Source organism: Musca domestica, unplaced genomic scaffold (genome assembly GCF_030504385.1).
Source record: "Musca domestica strain aabys unplaced genomic scaffold, Musca_domestica.polishedcontigs.V.1.1 8, whole genome shotgun sequence".
Lineage (NCBI taxonomy): Eukaryota > Metazoa > Arthropoda > Insecta > Diptera > Muscidae > Musca > Musca domestica.
This window is the reverse complement of record NW_026712409.1, coordinates 12512226-12523155: the sequence shown is the minus strand read 5'-3', so window position 1 is coordinate 12523155 and position 10930 is coordinate 12512226. Positions and strand designations below refer to the sequence as shown.

Genomic DNA, 10930 nt, shown 5'->3' with positions numbered 1-10930 from the left:
AAGGGATTAGGAAAAAGTCCAGAATGAAATAAAAATAAAAATTCTTCTGAAGTTTTGGTATTAAATCTCTGCTTACCAACATGGCTGTGTTACTCATTTGTCATGGGGTGACTTTCAGAAGGTACTCATATGTCAATCACTTTCAGACGCTTAATAATTTGAATATGAAGTCAATTTGTCAATTGCAACCGGTATCATTTACTCGATTCCATAATTGTCACAAAGGATGTGGTAGAGAAATGATTTTTTTTAATTTAAGAGAACGTATTATTTAAAAAAAAAAAAAAAAAATATTGGCATAGAAAGACAGCATTTTTGGAGGACCTGTTAAAGGTATACAGGACTTTTTTTTTTAAAGGATCCCTTATGGACTGACAACATCTCACGTTGAAAATGGCTTTCCTCACTTCAGAAACAGTGTAGTCTGCAACCTCCAATTACGGAAAATGTTGTAATATGGTTTATTTGATGTATAAACAGGTGTAATAAGATCTGAAATTAATATAATCACCTTCTTATGGTAGCAGTTTAAAATACAAGTGAGATGTATTTTATCCGTAAAACAGCTATGATGGATCTCCGGTTGCTTGTCCTCGGAAAGCTTTTTATATAAAATGTCATTAGAAGGTATCCTATACATAGATGACCGGTAGAAGAAAATAAACGTAGAAGAACTTTTTTCATATGAGACTTCTAGAGGAATTTTCACGTATAGGCCTTTAGAAGGCCTTCATTTAATGAATGCCTGTAGAAGATATTGTTTGAGTAAATAAACCTGAGAAACCCTGTAGATACATCCTTTAAGCATGGAAGACCTGAAGGAGTCCTAGCAACCATTGAAGTCCTGAACATCGAATATCTGTAGAAGCCCTCAATTTGTTAAAAGTCACCTTTTTGACAGAAGATCTCTAAAAAGACCACAATTTTTAAATGAAAGACATTTTGTTCACAAAATATCCCTGTTGTTGGTAGAAAACCTTTCAAAGGTAGTCCGTCTAAAGATGATCTGCTAAAAGTTTTCTGTCTTTAAGAGACATGTTAAAGGATTTGTGCCTGGAGATAACATTTTCAAAGAAGTTACTTTGAAGAACAGTTTAAGGTCTTGTATCTGTAGTAGAGAGCACCCATTAAAAGACTTTATTCTTCGATCTTCCTCTCTTTCGTTAAAGAGGGTATTTTACTTTAAGTATGCCTCTCAAAGATCTATGAAGCAAGAAGACTTTCTGCTCGTAGAAGACCTCTAAAAGGTTGTCTAGTTTTAGACGCCGCTTTGATATCTTCGAGCTCCTAAAAATTTTCCGTTAATAGAAAATCTTACTTACTTACAAGAAACCTGCAGTTTATAGAAGATCAAAGGTCTTCTGTTTATGGAAAACCTTTTAATGATATTTTTTCGTAGAAGACCTGGTAAAGGTGGCCAGTCTCTGGCAAAATTGTTAAAGTAATTTTGTCTGTAGAAGACCTATATAGGGTCTTTTGTCTTTAGAAGAGCATTTAACGGTGTTTGATCCATAGCTGAAATTGTTAAGGAGTTCGTCCTGTTACGATTGTAGAAGACCGTTTGAAAGTCTTTTTCTACCGAAGAACTTTTATGGGACTTTTGCATATAAACAACTTCTAAATGCATTTTTCTTATAGAAATATGTTTGGTGGTATTCGGTCTAAAAAGAGCTTTTAATGGCCCTCGGACAATAGAAGTTATTTTTTAGGTGTTCGAGGGAGAAATGAGCTTTTAAAGGTATTTGGTTGTAGAAGAGCTTTAAAAATTTTCGGTCGTTGGAAGAGCTTTGGTCTTTACAAGAACTTTTGAAGGTTTTGGGTCTATATATGAGCTTTTGAAAGTCTTTAGAAGATCCTTTAATGGTTTTTGCTCTTAAGACGAGTTTTGAAAGATCTTTGGTCTTCAGAAGAGCTTTGAAAGGTCCTCTGTCTTTAGAAGATATTTTAAAGATCCTCTGTCTATAGACATTTATTTAGTCGTAGAAGAGCTCTTAAAGTTCTTCGGTGTATAGAAGAGATTTTAGATTTTTCTTTCTGTGAACGAGCTTTTGAAGGTATTTGGTCTTTAGAAGAGCCTTTGAAGGTTTTTAGTTTATAGAAGACCTTTTATAGGTCTTTGGTATATAAAAGATCCTTTGAAAGTTTTTGTTTCGTAGAAGAGCTTTTGCAGGTTTTTGGACTATAGAAGAGCTTTAAAAGGTACTCCGTCTATAGAAGAGCTTTTATAGGCCTTCGGTCTATAAAATAACTTTTACAGGACTTCGGTCTATAGAAGATCTTGTTGATGTCTGCAATCTAAAGAAGAGCTTTTCATAGTCTTCTGTCAGAAAAGAGCTTTTAATGATCCAAATAAGCTCTTTTAAAGACTTTCAATCTAAAACACTAAATCTAGTGTTTTTAAAGATTTTTGGTCTAAAGGAGATTTTTAAAAGGTATTCGGTCTAAACATGAGCTTTTAAATGTTTTCGGTCAATAAATATCTGTTAAATATTTTCGATCTGTAGAAGTGCTTTTACAGAGTTTCGGTCTAGAGAAGCGCTTTCAAGATTTCCAATCTAAAGAGCTTTTATAGGTCTTCAGTTTAATGAAGAGCTTTTACAGATGTTCGACCTAAAGAAGAACTTTTAAAGATTTTCTGTCTAGAGAAGTGCTTTTAAAGGGTCTTCGGACTATAGAAGAAATTTTACAGGTCTTCGGTGTATAGAAGAGCTTTTAGAGGTCTTCCGTCTAAAGAAGAGATTTTAGAGGTCTGTCTCAAAAAAAGAGCTCTTAAAGGTCTCCTCTCTAAAGAAAAGTTTTAAAAAGTTTCAGTCTGAGGAAAATTATTCCTCTATTTGTAGATGACCTTTGCAGAACACGTATAAAAGGTGATTTGTCTATAAACACCACCCTTGTAGGTATCCTTCCTATAAAATACTTATTTTTAAAATCTTTGTCTATAGGTCTACAATGTCAAAAGTATGATTTTTTTTTTGAAATAAAAAAACCTTTTGAAGTTCGTCGGTCTCTAGAAAAGCTTGTTATGGTCTTATGTCTATAGTATAACTGTTAAATTACTTCTGGCTTTATAAGACCTTACCGTGGTCTTATAGGAGATATTTTTAAATATTTAAAACATCCCTATTTTTTTATATTAAAGGTCTTTTTTAGCTCATGCAGTATTATTATTATTATTATTATTATTATTATAAATATTATTATTTTCTCTCAGTGTAATTAATCGATTTTTGTTTCCGTTGTTGTACAACTATACAAACTGATGACGAAATGCAAACACCCTTTTAATATCATAACTTATTGTTTGTGCTGTTGTGTAAATTTTCCATTGATCCGCTACAAGTGAATCAAGTTTAAAGTGCTGCTAAACTTCTCAATCGATGTGCTAATTGCTCAGACATAAACCAAACAAAGTTTAAATCGATCGGTTAACACGCCGAGTAACGCACAAGAGCTTCACAGCTCTGACACTGGCAGTAGTTGTAGCGGTACCGGCACCGAACGATAAACGATCCGAGACTCTAATTAAGTTCATCAATCGATTGCGAAGAAAGAGGCTGCATGGAAAATGGGTGAACGTGAGCGGAAAATATCAACATATCAGAATCCGAATTTTATGGGCGATGATGGTGACATTGAGGAGTGGGGTACTGTGGATGGTTATCGAGATATAGAACTGTATCCTACCTGCAATGGCAAGGGGCTGGAGGAGAAGGCCTCGATGGATTTCAATGACATGCTGCCGTTGATTGGAGAATTCGGTCGTTACCAGAAATTTTTGTTTATTCTAATGATTCCGTTTGCCTACTATCTGGCCTTTGTTTATTTCACACAAATCTTTTTGACTCTAATGCCGGAGGAGCATTGGTGTACCGTGCCGGAATTGGGGAATTTAACGCGGGAGGAGAGGTGAGTAATATTACATTTTTTACTGGAAATAAATCGAAATATTAATAAACGTTCCGCTTTCAGTCTCAAACTCTCCATACCCCTTGTGGAGGGTAAATACAGCAAATGTTTACGTTACGATGTGAACTTTACCGAACAGTTGTTATTGGGTGTCACCGAGGCCAATAGCTCCTGGCCCGTAACCACCTGTTCGCATGGCTGGACTTATGATTTCAATGAAATCCCCTACACAACCATTGCCACGGAACAAAATTGGGTCTGTGACAATGCCGTCTTGGCCACCTATGCCCAATCGATATTCTTTGTGGGCGCAATTTGTGGTGGCCTCCTATTCGGCTGGGTGGCCGACAAATTTGGCCGTGTCCCCTCAATGATTGCTTGCAATTTGGTCGGCTGTGCCGCCGGTGTAACCACAGCATTTGTCAACACATTTTGGTTATTTGCCCTGATGCGATTTCTGGTCGGATTTGCATTCGATAATTGTTTCGTCATGATGTTTATTTTGGGTAAGTGCTGGCCCGTCGCAAGTCGTTGTTCTCATTAACTTCATAATCGGAAAAGTAAATTTACGATGGACGCGTGTGTGTTTAAATGTTAAGATGAGGTTGCCGATTTGGCGGATAAGTTGGCTGAAGGTTGTGTGTGTGTGTGTGAGAGAGAGGTGTTACAATGATTTTAGTTGTGTTTACTTACGGAGTGGCCTGTAATTTTCCATATTCGAAATGTTTGCAAGAATAATTGTTTAATTTGCCACACTGTGCAAAATTATGGAGGTCAATGAGGGCAAACAAAATCATCCTGAAATTTTTAGACGAGGAACACTATTTGTGTGACGATAGGATATAAGGTGGGGTTGTGGGAAATCTATACTATTTGGGAGATGTAGGACCATAATGAAACCTAAAAGTTTTATACCCTACACCGCATAGTGGTAAGGGTATTATGTCTCTGTGCATTTGTTTGTAACATGGAGAAGGAAGCGAGATAGACCCATACTTACTTTTGAGGATCTTTATAGAATCACTTTCTGAGTTGATTTATGCATGTCAGTCCTGTCTGTATTCAGGTCGCATTTATTATCCGATTGAGATGAAATTTTCCAAACAACATTTGTTTGGTCAAAGGACGAACCCTATTGAAATTGGAGATAATCGGTAAAAATTTAGATATAGCTCCCATATATACCTTCGTCCGATCTGCCTTTTATTCTGCACCAAACGTGTAATATCAGTCCGAATATTATGGAATTTTGCACATACAACCAAATTAGGCCTGAAAATAAGTATGCCAAATTTGATCGAAATCGGTTCAGATATAGCTATAGCTCCCATATATATTGTTCATCCGATTTTGTTATTTTTGTCCTCCGCAGCCGTAATATGCACTCTGTAACAACAATATTTGGGGAAATATATCAAATGCAGCTCAGAAATACCTTTGCTAAATTTTATCGAGATCGGTTCATATTTGGATATAGCTCCCATATATAACTTCGTCCGATTTACCTTTTATTGTGCACCAAACGTCTAATATTTGCCCAAATGGGATGAAATTTGGCACTTACGACCGAATTGAGTCCAAAAGTTAGTATGCCAAATTTGGTGAAGATCGCTTCAAATGTAGCTATAGCTCCCATATATATTGTTCATCCGATTTCTAGTATTTGTTACCCACAGCCGTAATATGCACTCCGTAACAACAATATTCAAGGAAATATATAAAATTGAGCTCAGAAATATCTTTGCCAAATTTTATCGAAGTCGGTTCCGATTTGGATATAGCTCCCATATCTATCTATATCTGATTTCAAATTAATTTTGCACCAAATGGGCAATACAAGTCCGAATTTAAAAGATTTAAACTTTGAACTTTAAATTATAATTATAATCATAGCGTGTATGGTTGAATTCTCCCATAAAAATTGTTAATTGTTACGTGGAGCTCTACTAAATTAGCAATGTGGTGTAGGGTATCAAAAAGTCGGTCCCGCCCGACTTTAGGACTTTCATTACTGGTTTCTACTAATTAAGATTAAGTTCAAGTGCCGAACTACCACATATATTGTCAATTTAAGTGTTAATGGCGACCAATTTAAGTGTTAAATGGCGCCCAATCAGAAGAAGAAGTTGGGGATCGTTTCTAAATTGATTGGATGAACTCCATCGGTGGAGTAAAACAGTAAAAGACTAAAAGCGACTCAGAAGAAATATGGATAAGCGCCCCCGGGTGCTGTGACCCCTGAATCAGCAGAGGATTAAGCTAGTCCTCAACCCCTTACCAAATAGGGAAGTGAAGCCCATATAGCTGATCCTAGACTTGATACCAGGGGAATGAACCTAGAACAATTTGTAGGGCTAGCACGCTCTAAGGGAACTCTGGGTAATTCTAAAGGAGCCCTCACCTACGCGTCTAATTGCGAACTCGGTATAATGATGCCTCATGGCCGGAGCCATCAAGGCGAGAATCATGTAAAACCTTCCCGACTTTAAGATTTTAGCCATAGTAGAGAAAGTAATAGAATTATTTTTATATTTGGTATTTGAAGTTCTTAACCCTTTCAGTGTCAATGAAATTTTTGGTCGAGATAAAAATCTGAAATTCCGTACTAATTTACTAAAATGTGCTCAGAAATTCGAAAACGAAACTAATAGAATAGAACTGCAATATTTTTAAATAGCGAAGTGTCTGTTATTAAAAAATATCAAAAATAACGGTTCGTAAGAAAAACAAAAAATGGCAAAGAAAGAGAGTACTTTTAAATGTCAAATATATTTGACAAAAACACTGAAAGGGTTAATGGATGCTAAGGCTATGACAGAAACTTGTCTGGGCAGGTCCACGTCTTCGTATAACCTCCATATAACGGCAACTCTCGATATGCGGTATTTTGATGATTTTAGCGACATTATTTACCGGAATTGTTTCAAATTTGGTAGTTGAAATTCGTAATGGATACTACAGCCTATGACAGGAGATTGTCTGCGCAGGTCCACGTCTTCATATAGCCCTCATATTACGGTACCTCCCTATATTCGGTATTTTCATGATTTTAGCGACATTATTCAACGGAACTGTTTCAAATTTGGTAGTTAAAATTCGTAATGGATACTACAGCCTATGACAGGAGATTGTCTGCGCAGGTCCATGTCTTCATATAGCCCTCATATTACGGTACCTCCCCATGTTCGGTATTTTGATGATTTTAGCGCCATTATTTATCGGAATTGTTTAAAATTTGGTATTAGGAGTTTGTAATGGATACTGCAGCCTAAGGTAGAAAATTGTCTGTGCAGGTCCACATTTTGGTATAGCCCCCATATAATAGTACCTCCCTAAATTGATGATTTTAGCTACATTATTCACCAATTTTTTTCATGTTTCGCATTTAAATATTTTAATGGCTTATGACAAAATTTGCCTATGAAAGTCCACGTCATCGTTTAGATCCTAATATGACGGCTACTTTTAGCCTTTTAAAGGTTTCAACAGAATTTGAATTCACAAAAGAGGTGTTTCCGGTCTTTTTTTAAAATACAGGATGAGATAAAAAAACTGCAACCAAGTCAAACGCCATAATTTTTACATTTTTTTTTTAAATTTTTTTGAATGACAGCAAAAAATATCGGAGCTAGCATCAAATTTTATAATAAGCTTAGATTTATTCGAATTGGTAACCTTTGGCACGAATTATGGCCTTCACACGGCCAATGAAACCGTCACACGCTGCCCGAATGTTGCTCTGCGGTATTTTGGCCCATTCCGGGCGAAGCGCTTACTTGAGGTGATCGACACTTTGGTATTTTTTAGTGCCAACCTTGCTTTCCAAAGCACTCCAGACACAATAGTCCAACGGATCGGTATCCGAAGATTTTGGTGGCCATTGTGCAATGGAAATGAAGCGGGGAACCTCATTTTGTAACCATTCTTGAGTGGCGCGTGCTGAGTGCGTTGGTGCTGAGTCCTGTAGGAATGTCCAAGTTCTGCGGCCAAAATGTTTGCGTGCCCCAGGCTTTAATACACCCTCCAGAATATTCGGAGTGTGCACGCAAACATTTTGGCCGCAGAACTTGGACATTCCTACAGGATGCCACGGTCAATTACTAGGAGCGGAGAGCAACCATCGGCTGTTATGGCGGCCCACGGTGCTGAGGGCGATGGTGTTGAGTCCTGTTGGATTGTCAAGGTCTGCGGCCAAAATGTTTGCGTGCCCAAGGCTTTAATACACCCTCCTGAATATTTTCGCTATAATATTCGGCATTTATTCTGATGCCACGGTCGATAAATACGAGCGGAGAGCGACCATCGGCTGTTATGGCGGCCCACACCATCCATCCACACCACGGCCGGCGCTTGAGTTCTGGTGGCCAACAGAAGGTGCACATTTTATGCTGACAAATAAACACGATCATTTTGTTTGTTTACATACTGCAGGACAACGGCCATGCGAAGCAACTCTTTAGCTCTTTTGAGTCTATTTACTTTCTGTTGCGGTGTAAGTTCTTGCACATTTTGGAATTTCAATGGCTTTACTCCGAGCTTATTTTTCAATATTTGCCGAATGGATTATTGCGATATGTTCAGCTCACGAGCCATTTTTCGGCCACTGCCAAGCGGGTTTCGATCAAGTCGCTTCATTACTTTTCGAACACCAGCAGGTTGCTGTTTTCTTCCGCCCACTTCCTTGACGTCGGGTACTCTACGATGGTACGAGGCACAAAAGATTTATTCACATGGAACTGCTCAGACAATTTTCTGTCATAGGCTGCAGTATCCATTACGGACTTCAAATACCAAATTTGAAACAATTCTGATGAATATTGTCACTTAAATCACAGAAATACCGACAATAGGGAGGTACCATTGTATAGGGGCTATAGAAAAACATGATCATTCATGGCCCATTTTCAATACCAAAAGTCCTGTTGAAATAATATACATTTGAGTAAAATATTATAAACCTACTTCATTTCGTTCGGAAGCTAGAGTGATTTACACACACGGACAAACGGATAGATGGACATATATCGACATGGAATTTTATGCTGATCTAGAATATATATACTTTGTGGGGTCTAAAAATGTATATTTCGAGGTGTTGCAAACGGAATGACAAACTTAATATACCCTCCACAATGTTGGAGGGTATAAAAACTTATTTTTATACTCGAAGCGTTATTTATATTATTTTTCTCGCTCTCTCTTTTCCTGTCTTTATCTCTCTCTTTACAATATTTTTGTTATTCACATTTTTAATCATTTTTTCTTCTAACAGCTCTGGAATATGTGGGTCCCAAATATCGTACCTTTGTGGCGAATATGCCCATTGCAATATATTTTACCTCGGCCACTTGTATACTGCCCTGGATTGCCTACTACATTGCGAATTGGAAATACTTGGCCATTGCCACATCGGCTCCATTGATATTGGTGGTGTTTGCACCATGGCTGGTACCGGAATCGGCAAGGTAAAAATGTCAAAAAATCATACAAACAATATGTTTCCCATATCCTTCCTTTACCCACTATTGTCTCTTCATCTCTTTCTCTCCCTCCCTCTCAGGTGGCTAGTGTCGCAGGGAAAAATCGATAAATCCATTGAAATCTTAAAAACTTTGGCGCGCCGCAATCGTTCGCAAGTAAGCGATGAAACCTTTGAGGAATTTCGTCTGAGCTGCCAGAAACTGCAGCAGGAGGAGCAGCAGAACACCTCCTACTCGATTATGGACATGTTTAGGACACCACGCTTGAGGCGTACCACAATTCTCTTGGTCATTGTGTGGATGTGTATATCTCTGGTATTTGATGGACATGTGCGCAGTGTGGGTTCTTTGCCGTTGAATATCTTTCTCACTTTCACCCTGGCCTGTTTGACTGAATGTCCGGCGGGAGTAATTTTACTCTGGACAATGGATCGTTTGGGACGCCGTTGGAATGCTTGTGGCAGTATGGTTTTAAGTGGACTCTTTAGTTTGCTGGCCGCTATGGCTCCATCGGGAGTTTACACTGTGGCATTTGCCATTGCGGGGAGATTCTTTGTGAATATATCCTACAATGTGGGTTCCCAATACGCAGCCGAGGTGTTGCCCACCGTGGTGAGGGCCCAGGGAGTGGCCTTTATACACATTATGGGTTATGTCTCGACTATTTTGGCTCCATTTGTGGTATATTTAAGTAACATTGCCACCGTTTTGCCTTTGATCATTCTCGGGTGCCTTGGAATCGTGGGTGGCCTGCTGTGTCTCCTTCTGCCCGAAACTGTGGATCGTGTACTACCTCAAACCCTTCAGGATGGTGAAGAGTTTGGCAAAAATCAAAGAATGTGGGAAATGCCATGTTTGGATAAAAAGCCCAAAGAGGATTGTGACTAGTGGTATGGTTGTGTAATCGTGTTCAGACTATATTAGTCCAGAAAATGCTAATCATCCATGAGAATGCTAGTCTATTAGTTTAGCACTAATTAATTCTTACATACATATCAGTATTTTATTGTTTAGTCTTTTTTTCAATTTGCAACAATGTCTGTCGGTCCGTCCGACAGTCATGTGTTATTGCTCCGAAATTAGCTGCCAAGTATAAACTTTTTTTTGTTGTTGTCTCTAAAAGAAAAATAAAAGCGCCAGTCATTATAGATCTGTGTTGGGCAAGTGTGCGGCTTCTTTTTTATTTTGTTATTAATTCAAATATTTACGGATAACACTGGTCTACAAAAATATAAAATGAGGAGTGGACTATATAATTGTAATTAAACATTTATATTTAAAATAAGTAAGAAAAGGCAACATTCGTGCGGGGTCGATCATGTGATACCCTACAACACTACAATTTGTTCGAACGCCCCTTATGTCCAAATATATTTTGGAAGATTTGAAATAATGTCAAAAATAATGCCCCTGTCCTTAACTCTCTTCTGATGCGAAATTCCGTGTCTATAGAGCGACTACAAAATTAGAAAAATTTCAATTGTTTAGTCCATTTGAACCCCTAAATGTACATCTAAAGAACAATAGGCTTTAATTCTGACCCT

The 10930-nt window shown here is 37.8% G+C and overlaps 1 protein-coding gene across 1 annotated transcript; it reads left to right on the top strand.

The window, feature by feature from the left end:
* The first annotated feature begins 3319 nt into the window (after window positions 1-3319).
* Window positions 3320-10582, top strand: LOC101893924 (organic cation transporter protein). Its single transcript, XM_005182369.4, has 4 exons — window positions 3320-3906; window positions 3970-4412; window positions 9179-9371; window positions 9467-10582. The coding sequence occupies exons 1-4, from the start codon at window positions 3566-3568 to the stop codon at window positions 10272-10274; spliced, it is 1785 nt and encodes a 594-aa protein (XP_005182426.1). The 5' UTR covers window positions 3320-3565; the 3' UTR covers window positions 10275-10582.
* The last annotated feature ends 348 nt before the right edge of the window (window positions 10583-10930 follow it).

Coding starts and splice junctions, on each gene's coding strand:
- LOC101893924 (XM_005182369.4), top strand. CDS start 3,566: ATGGGTGAACGTGAGCGGAAAATATCAACATATCAGAATCCGAATTTT. Junction 3,907..3,969: donor AATTTAACGCGGGAGGAGAG/GTGAGTAATATT, acceptor TTCCGCTTTCAG/TCTCAAACTCTCCATACCCC. Junction 9,372..9,466: donor CTGGTACCGGAATCGGCAAG/GTAAAAATGTCA, acceptor CCTCCCTCTCAG/GTGGCTAGTGTCGCAGGGAA.